The sequence below is a fragment of the Zalophus californianus genome, chromosome 8 (genome assembly GCF_009762305.2).
Source record: "Zalophus californianus isolate mZalCal1 chromosome 8, mZalCal1.pri.v2, whole genome shotgun sequence".
In the NCBI taxonomy this organism is placed as follows: domain Eukaryota; kingdom Metazoa; phylum Chordata; class Mammalia; order Carnivora; family Otariidae; genus Zalophus; species Zalophus californianus.
The window spans coordinates 78,698,660-78,723,253 of NC_045602.1; the positions used below are offsets into that span (position 1 = coordinate 78,698,660).

General features: G+C 34.7%; 1 protein-coding gene across 11 annotated transcripts in view; it reads right to left on the reverse strand.

Moving 5' to 3' along the window:
- Window positions 1-251: 251 nt before the first annotated feature.
- Window positions 252-24,594, reverse strand: part of TSGA10 (testis specific 10) — a 143,812-nt gene continuing 119,469 nt past the window's right edge. For all 11 annotated transcript variants that reach the window (XM_027620846.1, XM_027620845.1, XM_027620851.1 and 8 more), the window contains 4 exons: window positions 9,573-9,775; window positions 7,830-7,934; window positions 7,509-7,658; window positions 252-1,124 (listed from right to left, as the gene is read on the reverse strand). In XM_027620846.1, the coding sequence (XP_027476647.1) occupies window positions 1,100-1,124; window positions 7,509-7,658; window positions 7,830-7,934; window positions 9,573-9,775 (483 nt within the window). In that variant the 3' untranslated portion in view covers window positions 252-1,099. The remainder of the gene's footprint in view (window positions 1,125-7,508; window positions 7,659-7,829; window positions 7,935-9,572; window positions 9,776-24,594) is intronic.

Here is a 24,594-nt window from a genome sequence, read left to right on the forward strand (position 1 = left end):
GTTTTTAAAAATCAAACTAAAGTGAATATATAGCATGAACTTATAGTAAAATATCAGAGTGCTAGTGATTAAACAAGACCTAAATCAGGGCACTGTCCTACTGTAGTGATACTGCATAGTAACTATATAAAATGAGAAACTGTCTACTTCATATGAATATTATTAATGACAGGACTTTTTTTTTTATTAAAATGGCAAGAATACAAATATCAATCAATAAAATACAGTAGTGTCAGGCTTTAATATCAACATTAAATCAAAGCCTATGGAGAGAAAAGGTAAGAGATTTAGGAAATTTTAGGAGAAATAAGAAAACATCACTAAACTTGTTACTCTACGTTACAGACACCTGCAACAGGCAAATAAATAAATAAATAAATAAAATGGCAATTAAGTTGATTGCAGTACTTTAATATTTTAAGGAAAACTTATTAAAATACAGATTTTTAAAAAAATCTTACATTCTTGACAAATATAGCATCACCTACCTTTCTAAAAATAGTACGGGTAAACACAATTGCAGAAAATGTATGTTAATTAGTGGTACAATACTATGGATTTAAAAACTCTGACACACTCCTACTATCTGCTGCTTTGAAATCAGATTATGGCCTGGAAATTATGTCAAGTTGGTTCCCAAATGGAATATTGGGTCCCAGGCCAGTATCGGTAAACTTTGCCCATTTTGGCACAACTTCTCCAGCAATGAAAGCATAAATCACAAAGAAAAAATTTAACCAATTATTTGAGATATCAAGAAAGGAAAGGAAAGGAAATCAGTTTTGTAAAAACACTTTTCCCTCTTTTTATAAGCTTCTTTATTTACTCCGGATAGTTAACATAACAGTGTTCAATAGTGAAGTAAGCAGATTTTACACTCACTATTACTGCACGGATAGAAAGAGCCATATGCATTTTTGTTTTTATAAGTCATCTCAGATCACTGCAATATGGCACAGGAGAACAGAGATTCAGAGGCACAAAGTTAATAAATACATTTAACATTGTCAAGCATTCAAAAGATAAATGCAATCATGTAGCAAAAAAAAATCAGTTTGTAACTTTGACCTTTCCCAAGGATGTGAAGAATCTTCGTGTGTCAGAAATCTCTATAGCAAAGATTCCTATGAGAGAGGAAAAAATTGCACATTAATATGTTTAACTCAAAGATTTCACTGATGTATAAAAAAATGTATTCTGACATTATTTTGGCAATACTTAAAATTTTTTTCCCAGCCTCTGTGAAAGAAAACATATACAATGTATTTTTTTTATTCAGCTTTCACAAACTGTGATACCTCCATAATATGGAATAATATTCAACAATAAAAAGAAATGGGGTGTCTGGGTGGCTCAGTCATTAAGCATCTGCCTTCGGCTCAGGTCATGGTCCCAGGGTCCTGGGATCGAGCCCCGCATTGGGCTCCCTGCTCTGAGGGAAACCTGCTTCTCCCTCTCCCACTCCCCCTGCTTGTGTTCCCTCTCTCACTGTGTCTTTCTCTGTCAAATAAATAAATAAAATCTTTTTTAAAAAATCAAAATAAAAAGTATAACAAAGCAAACAAAACTGTGGTGCAGACATACAAGGAAATACTGCTCAGCAGTTAAAAGGAACATGCAACAACATCTGATCCATACAACAACCTGAATATATCTCAAATATATTATGCTGTGTCAAAGTCAGCTACTAGAGGCTATATACATGATTCCATTTATAGGACAATTTTAAAAGGTAAAACTATAGGGCCAGTAAACAGATCAGTGGTTGGGGAAAGTAAATTAAGTACACTGACTGTTGTCTAGGTAATAGGTGGCAGTCAAAACATACCATTTAAAACTAACAGCAAAAGATTAAGAAAAAAGGGAATTAATGGCACTATTAAAATTACTAATAGAAAGGTGACTACTATAATAAAATGCAAACCTTGAATATCAAAAGAAATGACCAAAAGCAAAGAGCCAAATTGAGAAATACAATAAATGTCACATGATAAACACAGTTATCATAAGATAATATGAGAGTTCAGATCAAATTTCACATTCATATCAATAATGTGAAAAAGCTTACCTCATCCATTATATTAAAATGACTCATAAAGCAAAACTTAAATCCATACTATAAATAAGAGATATACTTAAAATTCAGTCACTCAGAAAAGCTAAAAATAAAGAGATCGACAAAAATTTGCAAGGCAGTTGAAGATATTAAGTATTTGCAACTCTAATACTAGACAAGCACCTTCCACCTCCAAAAAATTAAATGCATCAGAAAAGTACACTTCATAAAATTCACATCCCAAAATGTAGATATGACAGTTCAGAATATCCATGCAGCAAATAAAACAGTAAACCTACATAAAACAAAATTTATAGGATATAAAAATAAAAACATAATAATAAAAGGAGATTTTAAAGTACCATTCTTAGTAAAACAGGTCAAGTGAACAAAACTTAAGCAATGACATAAAAGAACTAAATAAAATCAAAAAGGAAAATCTTTTAGAGATATAGACACTAGAAATATATACCCTGATAAGAAAGAATACATCTTTTCAGGTGCACATGAACTATCCACAAAAATTGATCATGTAGTAAAGTACAAAGAAAACATCAGTAGCTTCCATGATAGAAATATTATAAACAATACTCTCTAATCACAATACAATAACACTAGAAATTTAAAAATGAAATGGAAACACAAAAAGCTCTTCTTATTGGAAACTACAAGATTTTCTATCAAATAACTCTTGGGTAAAAGTGAAAACAAAATAGAAATTAAAGAATTTCTAAAAAAATAATAACAAAAACATGACATATCAGAATCTATTGGATAAATAAAGCACTGATCACTGGAAAATTCATAGCCCTAAATATTTACATCAATAAGAATGAAAGAATGGCAATAAATGAATTAAATTCCTAACTTAAAATACTAAGGGGAAAAAAACCAACAAAGTAAATAAAAAGCAGAGGAAATAATATGAACAAAACCATAAATTAATAAGATAAAGAAAAATAAATCAATAAATCAAAATGCTGGTTCTTTGAAGCAATAAACAAAGTAAACAAATCACTGGCTAAGGTAACCAAGAAATAGAAGAGGAAAGCACATACATACAATTAAGAAATGACAATGGGATATAACTATTGATACAAAGGAAATTTTAAAATTCATAAGATAAAGCATTGGTTACTTTTATGCAAATAAATTCAAAAACTTAGAGAGAGGCACCTCATGGCTCAGTTGGTTGAGTATCTGCCTCCAGCTCAAGTCATGATCCCACAGTCCTGGGATGAGCCCCACATTGAGACTCCAGTGGAGAGTCTGCTTCTCCCTCTCCCTCTGCCCCTCCCCCGCTTGTGCATGCACTCATGCTCTCTCTCTCTCTCAAATAAATAAAATCTTTAAAAAAAGCCCTAGAGAAAATAATTATTTTTAGACGAATATAGATAGAAAGCTTAAAACAATCCCCCCCCCAAAAAACAGAAAAATTTATCAAGGAAGTATACCTCACAAAAAAGAAAGAACCAAGGCTGTATGGTTTCACAGGTGAACCCAAACTAATCCTTAGAGATCAGATAATCACAAACTACACAAATTGTTTCAAAGCACAGTAAATTAAAAACTCTAAATCCTTTTTTGCAGCAAATATAACACTTACATCTAAACTTGCTAAGAGAGTACAAAGAAAAAAGTTATAGACCAATATTACAAATATTGATACACAAATCTAAAATAAAATATAAGTGAACATTAAGAATAGAATACACTAAGACCAAGTAAGGTTTATACCATAAATTCAAAGATGGTTCAATATCTGAAAATCTTTTCATATAATTCATATATTGACAGTTCTAAAGAGAAAAATTGTATCTTTATAGATGCTGAAAAAGCCCTTGAAAAAATTAAACACCCATTCCTAATAAAAAAAATTCCTGAGAAAATAAAAATAGGCAGATATCATAAAACATTTATACTGCAGTCCTAAACCCAACATCTTACATTGATTTGACAAACCCTAGAGGCATTCCCACTTAAGGTCAGAATCAAAACAAGGATGTCCATTTTCTCCACTACTATTTATCACTATTCTGAAGATGCTAGCTATTGCAATTAATTAGAGAATACAATTCAAGAGATAAAAATAGGAAAAGAAGAAATAAAATTATCCCTTTTTTGCAGATGACATGATAACATACCTGGACTCCCCTAAAGAATCAATGACAAAACTTAATGAAACAATAAAAAAATTGAGCAAGATAACATGATGATAAATTAACATGTGAAAATAGCATTTTTTGAAGATAAAATGAATGGGGAGAAAAACCTAAAGATAAAATATTTAGGAATAAACTTAAGAAATGTTCAAAACCTATATAAAGAAAACTGCCACACATTCTTTTTTTAATTAAAAAAAGCTTTTTATTTTATTTTATTATTTTATTATTATTCTTGAATGACACAATGTGAGTTTGAAAAAATGGAAAGACATCTCTTTTTTTTGGTTAGGACAGCTCAACATTACCAAGATGCCAGTTCTCCCCAAGTTAATTTATAAATTTAATGCAATTCCAATAAAAATTCCAATGGGCTTTTCAAATTGGAGCTAGACAAGCTGACACTAAATTTCAGATGGAACATCATAAGTTTTTGTTGCAGTGTTCAACGATTCAGTAGTTACGTAATATGGAAAATAAACTCACATGAAAATGGCAAATACTTAAAAGGAAGAGTTCTTATAGGCACTAGCCTATTGGTATGCCGGAGCTGGCTCACAGCTGATTATAAATATTCAGAAATTTTGTGAGCTGGTGGTTAAACTAGCTTTGGTAGCTTGAAACTGTATAATATATTTATAGAATATATAGAACTGTGTAATCACTGTATTGTACACCTGAGACTATGATAATATTGTATGTCAACTGTACTTCAACAAAAAGAAAGAAAGAAGGAAAGAAAGAAGCAAACAAACAAATTGGCCAGGAAACTGGCCACAGTGGGCATTTTACACCACTGAAATTGACAAATGCTACAAACCAGGGCTTCTCCCTCCCCTTTTTTGGACAGCCAGTTTACCAGCAAACAATCAGCCTAGTCCTAAAAAATTAAAAATATTACAAAGGGTCTATAATTAAAATAGTGTGGGACTTTAACATAAGTAAACCCAAAGGAACAGAAGAGAAAGTCCAGAGAGAGACTTGAACCACTTGGACAAAATCTTTTTAATAAATGATCTTGGGACAACTGGCTATCATTTGGAAAAAAGTAAAATTAGATCCACTCTTCATACCATATACAAAATAAACTCTAAATGGATCAGAAATCTAAATGTAAAAAGTAAAACCATATATATATGTGGTTTTACTTATATATAGTGTATGTATATACAAAACATATATAAGTACTAAAACATTTAAACTAAAAACACTGATTTCTTCTTTATCTATCTGGGCATAAGGAAAGATTCTTCTAAGTATAAACAGAAATGTGGATGCTTAAAATACATTTAAAAATTTGACTACATAAAAATAGAAACTTTTCCATGGGAAAAATAGAGTAAAATCAAAAGAAAAATGACAAAAATGGAAGAAAATATTTGCAACATATATCAGTAATAAAAGATTAATTTCCCACATTTATAAAAAAATTTAACAAAAAGAGAATATTCCATTAGAAAAATGGGCAAAAGAAATGGACAATTAAAAAAAGAGAGATATAAAACAGCTCTTAAACATATGACAAGATATTCAAATTCACTCATAAAAAGAGAAATGCAAATTAAAACTACACTGAAATACCATTTCTTACCCACCATACTGGCAAAAATTCAGAACTTGACAGTATACTCTGCTGATGAGGCTGCAGGGAAACAGGCACTCTCACCCATAGCTGGTGGGAGTACAAAATACTACAACCCCTATAGAGGGGAATTTGGCACTACTTAACCAAACTATATACATACACATTTACCCCTTGACCCAGAAATCCTGCTTCTGGGAATTTATCCTTAAGATACACCTCCACCAATATGAAAACACATTCATTACAGCCTTATTTGTAATGGCAAATTGTTAAAAACTACCTAAATGTCCAAATGACCTCCAAATATAGGAGGTCAGTTGCATAATTATGGTCATCCATAAAATGGAATACTATGCAGCTGTAAAGGAACACTATGAATATGAAGTGACTTCTAAAAGCAGTGAGAAAAGCAAAGTGAAAAGAAGCATATATAGTATGCTACCTTTGCATATGAAAAGAAAAATAAGAAAAATATATCTGAATGTCATTATCATAAAACTATAAAGCAATATGGGGGACATGGAATGGAGGATATACAGGAGAAAGTAACACTTCTCTGAGTATTACTTTTTGCAGAGTTTTGACTTTTAAAAGCATATTAACCTACATATTCAAAAAAAAAGCTAAATCAAGGAAAAAACTAGGAAGGGGAAAAATGAAAAGTGAAAGCAAATTGAAGTAAATGAATCTAATGTTATTTTAAATGAATATCATAATCATAGTAAAAGGGGAAAAAAGCAATTAATCCAAGGAATTTATAAACTCAGTATTTGACTATATGCTATGCCCTCAAGATTTGGGGGGAGTAGTGTATGGAAACAGGAATTACAAATAGATCATGAACTTTTATGTTGGTCTATTTAATGTAGTGACATAGGTGAAGAAATTTTGAAACTATTTTAGATGCACTCTGGGATTGAGCAAAAGAGTAACATGTACATATTGTTGATAAACACACTGATGTTGAGCAAGGGTTCTCACTGTAGAAAGAAGGACATACAAATACAAAATGAAAAAAGGGAAGGAAGAAACCTGGGAAGGTGGTTTGGAACTGGAGGTATTGGTTATGTTTTTAAAATGTGTGTGTGTGTGTGTGTGTGTGTGTGTGTGCATGTGTGCATGGAGAGAGCAGAAACATATGCAAAAATGTGAGTACATAAGACAGCAAATGTGTTGACTCAAACACAGACAAAGCAAATGGAGTAAAATTTTAATGACAGTGAGTATGGGTAAAAGGTATATAGCTGTTCTCTGCATTATTTTATCTTTATAACTTCTTATAAGTTTGAATTTATTTCCAAATAGAGGTGTTTTCACAAAATTTGTGACATATACGAATATATCTAAAATATTTTCCTCTGAAAAATAAACTACTTTCCTAAAGAATAAGTATTTTATGGTGCTATAATTAACCAATATTTTGTTAATGTAAGTATATGGAAAAATTTAAGTTTTAGAATAAAAAGAAAAGTAGATTTTAAAAATATAATTTATGTAAACATTAGATAGAATGAAGATCTTTCATTTTAGCAAATTTATATAAAACTAATGATCAAAATACTTTATATTTGTTGGTATACCTAATCATGTAATTGTGATTAAACAGCACTATTAATGATAGATTGATTTGAGCTTCCTTACTCCCTCAAATATTCCCTGTATATTGCTATATGGTCTCCAGAGAATGGATCCTTGAACTACTTACTCTTCTAATGATCGATCTAGGCCTCGGTCAGGAGATCGATGGTGAGCACGTTCTGGTGAATGACATTTTGTATTTGGCTTTATTGTGGAACTCATATGATAAGCATTACTTGAGTAATTCTGGCGGCGAAGTTCTTGTACAGCCCTCTCCCTGAAACAAAATAGTGAGGCTTTTAAACTTTATATCCAGTGCTGTATTAATACCGTCATAAAACTGTAGTTCAGTTCCTAACTTAAAAGCTAACTATCATGAAATTACCAAAATCTGTTATTTAAAAAAAAAATGCTTTCCAGACTGAACACTGCATAGAGACAAACTTACCTTTCAAAGCGCTCCGTCCCTAGTTGTCGTTTGGTAATGTCTAAATCAGCTTCCAACTGTGTTACAACATTTCTGAACTGGGCCACATCTCTACTCTGGATGGCCCTGTGTAAAAAAGTATGAGTGACAGTTGATTAAATTTAAAATATGTCTAGGACTTAGTACATTAAACCATGTTGGCAATGGTTCCTCAGAGGGAACCATGCCAGACTGTGATTTTTATGGACGTATTAGTACATCTAAAATGTGCCAATTTTAGAAGTAGTAAATGTGAAAGTAGCCTACTTGAAAAAGCTAAGATCTCTCAGTCCCATTCAATTAGTTAGACCTTCTCTGTTTCCCTATGTTTAGATGGGATAATATTATGTTATCTATATTATTTATTTTTTAAAGTACTTTAAGGTATTATATGCAAAGTAGTATTATAAACAAATAATCAACACCATTGTTAGTCCTATTATATATATTTATTAAATCAAGTATTTTGTATATACTTATAATGAAATTTGATATACAAACTGTTAAAAACATAAAATCTCTTCAATTTAACAGGATCCTCCTTAGGGCCAAACATGCCTCAGAAACTCTGTGATAAGGCACACTGTCATAAGGAAGATGATGAAAGCAATGAATGCTGCTTGCACAGGATATTCTATCCTCTCTGCTTGCCAGACAGTACTGTTGACTGCTAAAATCTAAACTTTAGAGATTAAGAACACAAAAGTTTATTATGCTTACCAGTTCTAAGTGATTGTACTTACCAACCAGTCTAAAACAGAATGCATCCCTAAAGGTGAGGGGGTTAGGCATATTTCACTAAGACAGATTTGAGAAAGTGATTCTGCAGAACCAGTTGAAGATATTACAAAAGCCCAGCTACAGTGACAGAAAAGAATGACTCACAGCTGCCATAACCTGAAAACAGTTTGTCAAGGAAACTGGCCCTGGCTTTGCAGCCTTTGCTCAGTCAGGGGCTCCTAGGAGTGACTGATTCCTGAGACCATGATTCTTATCCTTCCCCCCAACCCCCAGGTCCCATGCTCAGATGGGAGGGCAGAGCTGAGGCTGAAAAAGTGTTATAGATGGGACAGATAACAATAGAGGCTAAGAGTCCCCATCAGTTTTTGTGAGAGGTCACCAAGTTTAATAATAAAACATTCAGTGTCCAGGCAGGCATTTCTACCCAACCTTCTAGCCAAGGGTCTTATAATAAGATGCTAATGGAGCTAGGGATGCTTAAAAAAACAAAAAACAAAAAACCCAAAATCAGTGCTCTAAGGGAAGTCTTCAGTATTCTGTGAATGTAGGAGTTCTTCCAGGTACCCAACATATACTTAAAGGTGCATAAGGAAATAGTAAGTGACAAGTCTAAATACTAGGCAGCAATACCAAGTGGGTCCATAAACAGAAAAATTCCTCTGGTTTCAGTAGTGCTTAATTTTTTTCTAAAAACTTGTTATAATATTTGTAAAAGGTAATATTTTAGGTCAGACATTCTATTATATCCAAATCTCTGTTGGAAATAATCAACAAAGATGGTTAAATTTTAAATTTAGATAAACATACAATAGAAACGAGTACTAAATCTTAGGCAAATCACAGTATTTCTGGTTCTCAGTTTAATTAATGGCAAAAGATGGGCACTAAATTGCCTAAATTCCAGCTTTAAAATTCTACTAACCTATAAAGTATCAAAAATTTTAAAAATATGACTTCATGCTACTGAATTGCTTGCCAACTCACATTTTATTTTCTGCCAAACAAAGGTGTTCTTTAAGAAGCTGAATTTCAGATTCTTTTTCTTGAAGCGCTATCTGAGACTGATATTCTTTGTCTCGATTGGCCACCAGCAAAGCTTCTAGATTCTGCATGGAGATTCTCTCATTTGTCATCTGACTCCTGAGGAGTTCTATTTCAGAGCGAGCAGAATCTAATTCATTCTCCATCTGTACGATAATAGGAAGATATTTATACTTATTCCCATTCATTTAACTGATTATTATCAGAGACTCATAAAATTTCTGTATGTTATAAACTGACAATCCCTTTTAATTTCTTAATTAGAAATTATGTCTTCCTTCTTACCAAACGTACACACACAGAGTACCACTTTCTCCAACTCTCTGATCATATAAAAAATTCATTAATGTAACATTAATAATCCCGAACTGCAAAGGATTTCCATTTCCAGCATTTATATTTCTTTATGTATTTCTGCAAGACTGACATGGTGCTATACATGACACTGCTTTGTGCTGAGTTAGGTTAGTTACAAACACCTAACTACCTTGTAGAATATTATTGTCCTTCATAGTTAAGGAAGATAAGGAGTAACTGCACATTCCCTCTCTTGCATAAACCTGTGGAAAGCTTCTTTTTTGAAGGTTTTCTTGAGCCTCAAAAATGCTCTGTAAGCCAAATGTTTCTTCAAAAGGAGGAAAACCAGATATTGCTATTTAGGAAAAAAGTATTCTTTATCTCATAATACACATTATAATAAATTATACATATATTTAAAAAGTTAAATGTGAAAAAATAAAACTCTAAGAAAAGAGAATTTAAAGATGAAATTATGGGGTAGGAGTGAGCAGATAGGGGAAGGACTGTCTAGACTAGATACAATTAAAAATGATGTATAACCATATAAAAAATAAACATAGCAATAGTCAATATAAACCTAACCAAAATTTACAAGGAAACAACTGGAAGAATATAAACTCAGTCTGTATGGTGACAAATGGTAGCTACACTGTATAACCTTATTGAATCATTATGTTGTACATCGAAACTAATGTAAAATTGTGTGTCAAATATACTCAAGTTTTTTTTTATTATGTTCAGTTAGCCAAAATATAGTACATAAGTTTTTGTTGTACCGTTCAACGATTTATTAGTTGCGTATAACACCCAGTGCTCATCCCAACAGATGCTCAAGTTTTAAAAAAAATTTTAAAAAAACTCAATAAGTAAAATTAGTAAAATAAGTTAAAAAACTCAATAAGTTAAATCTTACTACTAAAAGGAACTCATATGAAATGATGAGAAATATGAACAAATGATACAAACAGAAAATCTACAAAATACAACTCTAGTAAACATATGGAAAAAAAACTACCCTTACTAATAATCAAATAAATACAAAATGAAACAAGATGCTATTTCTAGTCCAGGGTTTCTTAATCTTGACACTACTGATGTTTTGGGTTGGATAATTATTTGGTGCAGGGAGGTGCCTTATGCACTGTAGGATATTTAGCAGCATACCTCTACTCATTAGAGGCCAATAGCATCCCTCCACCCCAGTTGTGACAATCAAAACTGTCTCCAGGGGCACCTTGGTTAAGTGTCTGACTTAGGTCAGATCATGATCTCAGCGTTCTGGGATCGAGCTGTGTTGGGCTCCATGCTCAGCAGGGAGTCTGCTTCTCTCTTTCCCTCTCCCTCTGACCTTCCCCCAACTTGTGCGTGCACTCTCTCTCTCTCTCTCTCAAATAAATAAATAAATAAATAAATAAATAAATAAATAAATAAATAAATAAATAAATAATCTTAAAAAGAAAAGTCTCCAGACGTTGCTAAATGGCCACACGGGAGCAAAATCTCTTTCAGTTGAACCACTGTTGTGGTTTATCAAATTGGCAAATTTCTTAGTGCATATTAACATTAAAATGGGCAATGGCAATTTCATACACTCTGCCAGGAGGAATATAAAATGGAGTGTCAATTTTTTTTTAGAATCACTTCTTTTTGGCGATAGTTTTATTGGATTATAATTTACATACCATACAACTCACCCACTTAAAGGTACAATTCAACTGTTTTTTTGTTTGTTTTTATTTAAATTCCAGTTAGTTAACATACAGTGTAATATTAGTTTCAGGAGTAGAATTTAGTGATTCATCACTTACATATAACACCCAGTGCTCATCACAACAGGTGCCCTCCTTTACACCCAATCACCCATTTATCCCATCCCCCACCTACCTGCCCTCTAGAAATCCTCAGTTTGTTCTCTATAGTTAAGAGTCTCTTCTATGGTTTGCCTCCCTCTCTTTTTTTCCCTTTCCCCTACATTCATCTGTTGTTTCTTAAATTCTTCATATGAGTGAAATCATAACATATTTGTCTTTCTCTAACTGACTTATTTCACTTAGCATAATACACTCTAGCTCCATCCACATCACTGCAAATGGCAAGATTTCATTCTCCTTTATGGCTGAGTAGTAATGATGTAGAAAAAGCATTTGACAAAATAAGGCATCCTTTCTTGATAAAAACCCTCCACAAAGTAGGGATAGAGGGAACCTCAACATCATAAAGACCATATATGAAAGACCCACAGCTAATACATCCTCCAAGGGGAAAAACAGCTTTTCCCCTAAGGTCAGGAACAAGAAAGGGATGTCCACTCTCACCACTGTTGTTCACAGTACTGGAAGACTTAGCCTCAGCAATCAGGCAACAAAAAGAAATAAAAGGCATTCAAATTGGCAAAGAAGTCAAACTTTCACTCTTTGCACATGACATGATACTTTATGTAGAAAACCCAAAAGACTCCACCAAAAAATTGCTAGAACTGATGCAGGAATTCATCAAAGTTGTAGGACATAAAATCAATGCAAAATCTGTTGCATTTCCATACACCAACAATGAGGCAGCAGAAAGAGAAATCAAGGAATCGGTCCCATTTACAATTGCACCAAAATCCATAAGATACCTAGGAATAAACCTAACCAAAGAAGTAAAAGATCTGTACTCTGAAAACTATAGAACGCTTATGAAAGAGACTGAGGAAGACACAAAGAAATAGAACATTCCATGCTCATGTATCAGAAGAGCAAATATTGTTAAAATGTCTATAACTACCCAAAGCAATCTACACATTTAATGCAATCCCTATCAAAATACCACCAGCATTTTTCAGAGAGCTAGAACAAACAATCCTAAAATTTGTATGGAACCACAAAAGACCCCAAAGAGCCAAAGCAATCTTGAAAAAGAAAAGCAAAAGCTAGAGCCATCACAATTCCGGACTTCAAGCTATATTACAAAGCTGTAGTCATCAAGACAGTATAGTACTGGCACAAAAACAGACACATAAATCAATGGAATGGAATAGAAAACACAGATATGGACCCCCAACTATATGGTCAACTAATCTTTGACAAAGCAGGAAAGAATATACAATGAAAAAAAGACAGTCTCTTCAAAAAATTGTGCTAGAAAAATTGAGGAAATCCTTTGAATCTATTTTTTCTGTTGTGGCCTGTGCTTTTGATGTGGATCTAAGAAAGCATTATCTAACCCAAGGTCACAGATTTTATTTGAGAGAGAGAGAGAAAGAGAACGAGCAAGGGGGAGGAGGAGAGGGAGAAGCAAACTCCTCGCTGAGCAGGGAGCCCAATGTAGGGCTTGATTCCAGGACCCTGAGATCATGACGTGAGCCGAAGCCAGATGCTTAACTGACTGAGCCACCCAGGTGCCCCAGATTTTGTTCTTTTTCAAGATTGTTTTGGCTACTCTGGGTCACTTGAACTTCCATATTAATTTTATATCATCTTGCCAATTTCTACAAAGAAATCAGCTGAGATTCTGATAGGTATTGTATTGAATCTGTAGATCAATTTGGGGGTAGTATTGCCCTTTTAACGATGTTTAGTCTTCTAATCCATGAATACAGATGTCTTTCCGTTTACTTAGGTCCTCTTTAATTTTTTTTTTAGCAATATTTTCTAGTTTTGTAAAGTACAAGTTTTGCACTTCTTTTGTTAAATTTATACCTAAGTATTTTATTCCTCTTGGTGCAATCCCTTTTGATACAAACTCATCTGATGAAATTGTTTTATTTTCATTTTTGGATTGTTCACTGCTAGTATACAGAGATATAAATGATTATTGTATATTGATCTTGTATCCTGCAACCTTGATGATCTCATTTATTAATTTAGGTTTTTTAGCATATCCCTTAAGGATTTTCCATATCCAAGATCATGTCAGCTGTGGATAAAGATAGTTTTACTTCTTTATCAATCTGAATGCCTTTTATTTCTTTTTCTTCCTTAATTGCTCAGGCTAGAACCTCTAGTACAATGTTGCATAGAAGAGGTGAGGAGGGCATTCTTATCTTGTTACCGATAAGAAAGGGGGAAAGCATTCAGTCTTTCAACATTATGTATGATGTTAACTCGGGGATTATCATAGATGCTCTTTATCAAGTAAAGTTACCTTCTGTTTCTAGTTTATATTGTTTTTATCATGACATGGTGCAGGATTTTGTCAAATGCTTTTTCTGCATCTATTGAGGTGATCATTGGTTTTTGTTCTTTATTCTAACGATATGATATATTTCACTAATTGGTTTTCATGTATTAAACAAACCTTGCATTCTGGGGATACATCCACTTGATCACGGTAAAAATTCATTTTACGTGCTGTTAGATTCAATTTTCTAGTATTTCCTTGAGGATTTTTCATCTAAATTCATAAGAGATATTGATCTGCAGTTTTCTTATGCTGTCTTTGGTTTGGGCATCAGGGTAATACTAGCTTTCATTGGGGAAGTTCTTCCTTTATTTTTGGAAGAGTTTGTGAAAATCTGTATCAATTCATCTTTAAACATTGGAAGAATTTACAACTAAAGCCATCTGGGCTTCAACTTCTCTTTATGGAAGTTTTAAAATCACTAACTCAATCTCTTTACTTGTTATAGATATATATAGATTTTCTATTTTTCCTTAAGTTGGTTTCAGTATTTTCTTTCTGGGAATATACTGATTTCACCTAAGTTATATAACTGGTGGCATTTAGTTGCTCATAATATTCCTTCAGAATCCTTTTATTTTCTTTAAATTAGTAGGGATGTCCCCTTTTCATTCCTGGTTTTAGTATTTGACTTCTCTTTCTCTCTCTCTCTAGCTAAAGTTTTATCAATTTTGTTGATATTGTGAAAGACCAATCTTTTGGGTTTTTTGATGTTCTCTATTGTTTTCCCATCTTTTTATTAATTCCTGTTCTAATCTTTATAATTTCTTTCATTCCTCTTACTTTAGGTTTAGTTTGCTCCTCTTTTTCCAGTGTCCTAAGTGAAAGATTAGGTTAGTGATTTGAAATCTTTCTTCTCCTTTTTTAATATAGACATTTACAGCTATAATTTCCCTGTAAGTACTGATTCAATTGGCATCTTATAAATTTTGGCATATTATGTTTTCATTTTCCTCAATCTCAGAGTATTTTCTTTCTTCTTTAACTCACTGGTATTGGGGAGTGTTTTGTTCAATTTGCATATATTTGTGAATTTCCCAAATTTCCTTCTTTTTTATTGATTCCTAATAATTGCATTTTTGTGGGAGAATATACTTTGCATGATCTGAATCCTTTTAAATATATTGAGGCTGGTTATAGCCTAAGATATGGTCTATCCTGGAGGATCATTCACATATAATTGAGAAAATTGTTATAATTATCACTTTTTAATTAATATATCCTTTAAATAAGTTGATAGAATAAAAGAGAGAAAGTATATATAGACAGACTTAGATAAAGGATTTGAAAAAGCTATTCTAAACATTTTAGCTCAAGTATTTATAAATATTTTAGTTCAAAGAACTAAAGGAAACCATTTTTGGGGTTTGGTTTGGTTTGGTTTTCATCAAATTTTTATTTAAATTTTGTAAAGTTAGTGTTTCTGGTGATGTTCTCTGTTCCTTTCTAGTCTTTGTCACTTTTGGTCTTTCCTTTCCACTCAGAGAGGCCCCTTCAAAATTTTTGCAGAGCTGGTTTAGTGGTCATGAACTCCTTTAGTTTTTGTTTGTTTGGGAAATTCTTTATCTCCCCCTCTATTCTGAATGACAGCCTTGCTGGATAAAGTATTCTGGGCTACATATTTTTCCCATTAAGCATGTTGACTGTATCATGCCACTCTCTTTGCCAGGTTTCTGTGGACAGATCTGCTGTGAACCTAATCTGTCTTCCCTTGTAGGTTAAGGACTTCTTTCCATTGCTGCTTTCAGGATTCTTTCCTTGTCTGTGTGTTTTGTGAATTTGACTATGATATGTCTTGGTGTGGGTCAGCTTTTGTTGAATTTGATCAGAGTTCTCTGTGCCTCTTGGATTTTGAAGTCTGTTTTCTTCCCCAAATTAGAGAAGTTTTCAGCTATAATTTGCTCAAATAAACTTTCTGCCCCCTTTTCCCTTTCTTCTGAGACTCCTGATACCAATGTTATTATGCTTTAAAGAGTCACTGAGTTCCCTGAGTCTACATTCATGATTCAATACTTTTCTTTCCCTCTTCTTTTCAGCTTTATTATTTTCCATAATTTTATCTTTATATCACTGATTCATTCCTCTGTTTCAACCATTCTCATTATCATTGCATCCAGTCAGTTTTGCATCTCAGTTACAGCAGTTTTTTTATTTTGGCCTAGTTTTGGACTAGTTTTTAGTTCTTTTATCTCCGCAGTAAGGGATTCTCTAGTGTCTTCTATGGTTTTCTCAAGCCCAGCTAGTATCCTTATGATTGTTGTTTTAAATTCTGGTTCAGGCATCTTACTTATATCTGTTTTGATTAAATCCCTGGATGTTACTTCTTCTTGTTCTTTCTTTTGGGGTGAATTACTCAATCTTGTCATTTTGTCTAGGTCACTGTTTTTTTGTGTGTGATCGTTAGGAAAGACTGTTATATTCCTCCTCCTGAGAGTAATGGCTATATTAAGAAGAGGTCCTATATGTGTTGGGCCTGGTGCTTCAGGAGGTGTTTCAGAGTGTGCACTCTGCTGTTGTGTGTTGGCTGCTCTTTCCCTCAGGTCAGTCCTCTGCAGAGCTGCCTCTTGCCTGCAGTGGGGGTGTTTGGATCTTGTCCACTGTGCCAAGTTTTAACTAGGTGTGTTTTGGTCTGCTTGTTAAGAGAAGCTAGATCCTATTTTCCCTAGACCTGAAGCTTTTGCAACACTCTATGATCAGTAGACTTGGTGTCTGCAAGGGATTTGTGCTGTTCTTTTGAGGGAGAGACCTGCTGTGCTGATTCTCAAGCGAACTTGCCCTAGTGGAGATGCACCTGCAGGGCACAGAGGGGGTGGGGCTTGTTTTAAGCGGGTCCAGCCTCCACGGTGGGGCGTTGTATTGCTCACAAGTTGGTCAGTGCTGATGGGTTGGGGGAGGGGCGGTGGTGCCACTCTCTTGTCCCCAGGCTGGGGAGTTTGTAGCCACCACTCTTCAGCAAGCCTTCACAGAAGAGGAAACAATCTCTCCCCTGTGGCCCCAACTTTCATCAGATTGCTGCCTGTGTCCGACTATCTGCCTGCCAGAGTACTCCTGTGTTTTATTTCAGACATGCAGCTAGGTTTCAAAACTCCAAATTTTAGGGACCCCCATGGCACGGACCCGCGCTGATCCTCTGGGGGAGGATTTTGCCATGCTGTGGCTGGTGGTGGCTTGTCCCTGAAAAGCAGTCACGAGACCATGCAGTGGTTCAGAGTTTATGTTAAAGCGCAGCAAAAACCTAGCACTAAGTTTTGCTGTCCTTAGCCAGCTTTTTTGTTCCCATGCCAGTAAACAGGGCAGCACATTGGTGCCCGCCAGCTCTTTTGTTCCCAGAGAGGCCATGCTTCCACTCCCAAATACACTCCAAGAAAGGGAACTGTTTCTCCCTGTGGGACCCAGGGGATCCTCAGACCATACTGCCTGCTCCCTGGTCTCCGCCCTCCTTCCTCACTGGAGCCCTGCTAAGCCCAGCCGTCATGACTGTGACAATGGCACGGACTTCTAAAACTTTAGACTTTGAGCTCCGCTACTTATGGTAAGCAGCCTCTCTCCTTTTCCCAGTCAACAGTTTTGAGGAATACAATCCTCTGTGTGCTGCTTTAACTCTTTCTCTCTCTGTCTCTCACTCCTCTCTCCTTGATCAGGGCTCCCACCCCCCTGCAACACCTGCAATTCTTCTCTCCCCCAAATCAACTCTCTGCAACTCCTACCTGCCACAATGTGGCTGTTTTTCAACCTCTAGATGTGCAGTTTGTTCTACCAGTCCTCAGATCAATTTCTTGGGTGTTCAGAATGATTTGATATTTATCTAGCTGTGTTCAAGAGATGAGGCAAGCTTATGGTCCCCGTATTCCTCCACCTAAACTCTAAAGGTAACCATGTTTAAAGAAGCAAAGGAATGTATGATAACAATGTCTCATCAATAGAGATTAATAATAAGGACACAGAAATTGTAAACTGTTCTCAAAGGCAGTTTCTTTTGCTTGCTTTGTTTACCTATGGATGAATCGCAATTTCTTGTTTCTTTGAAAGTCAAATTCTTGTTGTCGTTGAACACTGGACATTTAAGATACTATATATTATAACAACTCTGAATACTGATCCTCCCCATGTCAGGGCTTATTGTGGTCCTTCATTTCCTTCCTTCCTTCCTTCCTTCCTTCCTTCCTTCCTTCCTTCCTCCCTCCCTTTCTCTGGACAGTCTCCATGAAGTCTATTTCCCTTGCAGTGCACAGCCTCTGATGTTATTCCTCAGGGTATATGAATAATCACTCTAGTGCTCGCTTCGGCAGCACATATATGAATAATCACTCTAACTCATTTACCATCAGCATGTTCATAATCTCTCTAAACCATTCTATTGGGATGACAGTGGATTTAGTCAGGCTATCTTTGACTGTTTGTCCTTGATCTTCCTGTTAAGTTTCTAGCTGGTCTGTCTCTATTGTTATCATCTAAATGCTTGCCTCCATTAATTGCTGGCTAACTGCTCTATTGATTTGACAGTGGCCTAGGGGTATAAATTGCTTTATAGTCTGATCCAATTAAAATTGGACTCCTCTGCAGGGCAGTTAGGGGTAAGTCTTTAAGGCTTGCTCTGACTCCAAAGGGGAACTCTTAGCTATCACTTTCCATGGTTCTTTATTAAACTTCTAAGTAGCTTACTATTTTGCTTCTTGTTATCATGAAGTTACTAGTTTCCTTTAAAAAAAAAATGTTATTGCATGACTAGTTGCTGAAATCCTTAGGATGAAGTGGATAATGCAACAGCTGCCCTCCTGGGTTTAGGTGTTGCTTCTTCATGGAATCCGTGCCTGAATCTCTGGTATACAACTTTTACATGCCTCATTAGACTGGTCTCAATGGTATTTCATCTTTTAGCCTTTGCACTCCAGTTACACTTTCTCTTCTACTTGGTAGGGCAACAGTATTTGCCACATTGACTTCTAAAAGTGGTAGGCCTTAGAGCCACAGCTGCAGCACATGTGCATCTTTTTTTTTTTTTTTGCCATGCTTTCCAAATGATGTCATTCCCTTTATCACCTCATTTCTATGGCTGAGATCAAGGAGAAGCCATCTCTGCTACATCATGCTCAGAAGCTTCTGCCCAGAAGAGTACCACTAGTTTCTTTTTAATTGTGTATCATAACTTTCTGAAAGCTCTCTGGCTATATATGCCCAAATTCCCACTTCTGGAAATGCATCTTAAGAATATAATGCAAAATGTGATAAAAGTTTTATGCAACAAAATAATTACCGTGTAGTTTTATACACAAATTAAAAATCTGAAAATTTTTATGGCCCAGCAAAAGGGAAGTAGTGAAAAGTAGAACAATCAATTCAACATAAAACTATAACATTTTTAGAATAAAACCTAGGAAAAATCTTTGGGATTGAGAGCTATGCAAAGAATTTTTAGACTTAAAACCAAAAGCAAAATCCATAAAAGGAAATTGATAAACTGCACATCATCCAAACTTAAACTTTTGCTCTTAGAAAGACCCTAATAAGAAGATGAAAACACAAGCTACATACTGGGAGAAAATACCTGCAAACCACATATTTGATAAAGGACCAGTATCTAAGATATATAAAGAATGCTTAATACTCAACATTAAAAAGGTAAATAATTCAATGAAAACATGGGCAAAAGATACAAAGAGATATTTCACCAAAGAAGATATATAGATGGCAAATAATCATATAAAAATATGTTCTGCTTCATTAATTTAGGAAAATGCAACTAGTCGATGATATAGCCCTACACCTATATCAGATTGGTTAAAATAAAAAAGTGACACCACTAAATGTGGACAAAGATGTGGAAAAACTGATCACTCACACATTGTTGCTGGGAATGCAAAATGGTATAGACTGGGGAAAACAGTTTGGCACCTGCTTAAAAAATGAATTATGCAACTACCATATAATCCAAAAGCTGCATTCCTGGGCATTTATAGAGAAATGAAGACAAGTTGCACACAAAAACATGTAGACAATATTTACAATATTTTATTTGTACAATCTAAAAACTGGAAATAACCCAGGTGTTCAATGCATGAATGGTTAAACAGTGTTACACCCAAAGCATGGAATACTGGTTAGCAATGAAAAGGAATGAACAACAACCTAGAATACTCTACAGAGAATTATGCTGAGTGAAAAAAATCCAAGTCCAAAAAGTTACATACCATAGGATTCCATTTATGTAACATTCTTGAAGTGATAAAATTACAGAAATGGAGACTAGATTAGTGGTTGCTATGGGTTAAGGAGAGGACAGGGATAGGAGGGAATTAGACAGAGCTACAAAAGGGCAACATGATGTATCCTGTGATGGAAATGCTCCATACCTTGCCTGATTTAATGTCAACATCCTGGTTGCGATATTATACAATAATTTTGCAAGAGCTTACCATCAGGGGAGACCAGGTAAATGAAAGTTTGCATTATTTCTTACAATTGCATGTGAATCTATAATTATCTCAAAATCAAAACTTAATTTAGACAAAATTATTTGAGTGTCCCCTATATGCATAGTACAGCTAAGGAAATACAAAGGTAAATAAGATGGTTTACTGCACTTGAAATTACAGTTTATTATGGGATAAACATATATACATAAATAACTAAATTTTATGGCAAAAAATTTATGTCAGGAGTATTTTAAAATACAGTTAGACTTAGCCTGACCACTTCACAATCACTAGGATAGCTATTATCAACAACAGAAAAAACAAAGCTAAAATATAATAAGTGTTGGCAAGGGTATAAAGAAACTGGAACCTGTGTGTGCTTTTGTTGGGGATGTAAAATGGTACAGTCATTGTAGAAAACAGTACAAAATTCCCTTGAAAAATTAAAAATAGAATTGCCATATGATCCAGAAATCCAGCTTCTGGGTATAAATCCAAAAGAATTGAAAGAAAGGCCTTGAAGAGCTATTTGTACACTCATTCATAGCAGCATTATTCACAATAACTAAAACACAGAAGCAACCCAAGCATCTATCAAATGATGAATAGATGAGCGAAATGTAGTGTATTTATACAATGGAATATTATTCAGCCTTAAGACAGAAATTCTGTAATATAACACTGATGAACCTTGAGGACATTATGCTAAGTGAAAAAACCTTGAGGACATTATGCTAAGTGAAAAAAGCAGTCACAAAAAGACAAATACTTGGCACAAAAACAGACACATAGATCAGTGGAACAGAATAGAGAGCCCAGAAATGGACCCTCAACTCTATGGTCAACTAATCTTCGACAAAGCAGGAAAGAATGTCCAATGGAAAAAAGACAGCACTGGGTGTTATGAACAAACAATGAATCATGGAACACTGCACCAAAAACTAATGATGTAATATATGGTGATTAACATAACAATAAAAAATTAAAAAAAAAAAAAAGACAGTCTCTTCAACAAATGGTGCTGGGAAAATTGGACAGCCACATGCAGAAGAATGAAACTGGACCATTTCCTTACACCACACACAAAAATAGACTAAAAATGGATGAAAGACCTAAATGTGAGACAAGAATCCATCAAAATCCTTGAGGAGAACACAGGCAGCAACCTCTTTGACTTCAGCCACAGCAACTTCTTCCTAGACACATCACCAAAGGCAAGGGAAGCAAGGGCAAAAATGAACTATTGGGACTTCATCAAGATAAAAAGCTTTTGCACAGCAAAGGAAACAGTCCACAAAACCAAAAGACAATTGACAGAATGGGAGAAGATATTTGCAAATGACATATCAGATAAAGGGCTAGTATCCAAAATCTATAAAGAACTTATCAAACTCAACAAACCCAAAGAGCAAAAAATCCAATCAAGAAACGGGCAGAAGACATGAACAGACACTGCTGCAAAGAAGACATCCAAATGGCCAAAAACACATTAAAAAGTGCTCAACATCATTCAGCATTAGGGAAATCCAAATCAAAACCTCAATGAGATACCACCTCACACCAGTCAGAATGGCTAAAATTAACAAGTCAGGAAACGACAGATGTTGGCGAGGATGCGGAGAAAGGGGAACCCTCCTACACTGTTGGTGGGAATGCAAGCTGGTGTAGCCACTCTGGAAAACAGTACGGAGGTTCCTCAAAAAGTTGAAAATAGAGCTACCCTATGACCCAGAAATTGCACTACTGGGTATTTACCCCAAAGATACAAATGTAGTGATCCAAAGGGGCACATGCACCCCAATGTTTATAGCAGCAATGTCCACAATAGCCAAACTATGGAAAGAGCTTAGATGTCCATCAATAGATGAATGGATAAAAAAAGATGTGGTATAGGGGTGCCTGGGTGGCTCAGTCGTTAAGTGTCTGCCTTCGGCTCAGGTCATGATCCCAGGGTCCTGGGACTAAGTCCCACATCGGGCTCCCTGCTCGGTGGGAAGCCTGCTTCTCCCTCTCCCATTCCCCCTGCTTGTGTTCCCTCTCTCACTGTGTCTCTCTCTGTCGAGTAAATAAATAAAATCTTTAAAAAAAAAAGAGAGAGGAAGATGTGGTGTGTGTATGTATATATATATATATATACATACATACACACACAGCCAAAAAAAATGAAATCTTGCCATTTGCCACGATGTGGATGGAACTAGAGGGTATTATGCTAAGTGAAATAAGTCAATTAGAGAAAGACAAGTATCATATGATCTCACTGATATGAAGAATTTGAGAAACAAGGCAGAGGATCATAGGGGAAGGGAAGGAAAAATGAAAAAAGACGAAACCAGAGAGGCAGACAAATCATAAGAGACTTAATCTCGGGAAACAAACTGAGGGTTGCTGGAGTAGAGGGGGGTGGGAGGGATGGGGTGGCTGGGTGATGGACATTGGGGAGGGTATGTGCTATGGTGAGTGCTGTGAATTGTGTAAGACTGATGAATCACAGACCTGTACCTCTGAAACAAATATATGTTAATAAAAAAAAGACAAATACTGTATGAATCCACTTACATGAGGTACTTAGAGTAGTAAAGTACAATGATGGTTGCCAGGGGCTGGGGAAAAGGGAAAATAAGGAGTTATTGTTTAATAGTTATAGAGTTTAAGATCTACAAGATGTAAAGAGTTACGGTGGTGATGGCTGCACAACAAGGTGAATGTATTTAATACCAATGAACTGTACACTTAAAAATGGTTAAGAGAGAAAAGGTTATGTGTATTTTAACATAATAAAAGAAAAAATAGGAAAAATAATATGAGAATAGTAAAGAAACTACAAAACTTGAAGTAAACATCCTTAAAATGTTTAAAAATTAATATAAATCACTTTCAACTTTATATATTGTACTTCTAAGGGTAATGATTTTAAGGCTTAAAGAAAATTACTGGTACTGGTACATATCCTACTTGGTCATGGTGTATTATTATTTGAATAAGCTTTGGGATAATATTTCTGGCATTTCATTTTAATATTGTTTCATTTGCAATGACATGTATTACTAATTTTCCAATTTGAAAAGAGTAAGTAAAAAATATTTTTAAAGAAAAAATTAAGGACATGTTTTTTGAATTTTTACAGTGAAAATCTATTCATGAGTTACTTCCATCATTAAAAAATTCTTGCTAAAATAAGAAAAATAATTTAAAGGAAGAGTCAGAAAATTCTTGCATATACCACTTCATTAATAAAATATTAACAGTGGATTCTTACAGAAACCAACAGACACATGAAACAGTAGACTAACAAAATAAAAAAACTGGAAATGTAAAGATGACCAAAATTTGTTGACTTTTTAAGTTTTTAAATTCCAGTTCATTAACATACAGTATAATATTAGTTTCAGGTGCACAATATAGTGATTCAACACTTCCATATAACACCCAGTGCTCATCACAATAAGTGCACTCCTTAATCCCCATTACCTATTTAACCCATCCCCCCACCCACCTCCCTTCTGGTCACCATCAGTTTGTTATCTATAGTTAAGAGTCTGTTTCTTAGTTTGCTTTTCTCTCTTTTTTTCCCCTTTGCTCATTTGTTTCTTAAATTCCACATATGAGTGAAATCATATTGTATTTGTCTTTCTGACTTATTTCACTTAGTATAATGCTCTCTAGCTCCATCCATGTCATTGCAAATGGCAAGATTTCATTCTTTTTTATGGCTGAGTAATATCCCATTGTATATATATTGCCACATCTTTACCCATTCATCCATTGGTGGACACTTGGGCTGTTTCTATAATTTGGCTACTGTAGATAATGCTGCGACAAACATGGGGATGCATGTATCCCTTTGAATTAGTATTTTTGTATTCTTTGGGTAAATTCAATTACACTGTGCAACTTGTCCACATATCCTTTAGGAGCCAAGCTCCAGTGATCTCTCCAGATACATCTCTGGCCACTTTCACCTGTGCATGCTACAGTGGCCATTGCAAATCACTTACTATTCACTCAAGAATTCATTTATAACTCCATACCATTGTCTATGTTGTTGTTCTTTCTGAATAGGATGCCTCCTCCCTTTGGAGCTCAGCAGT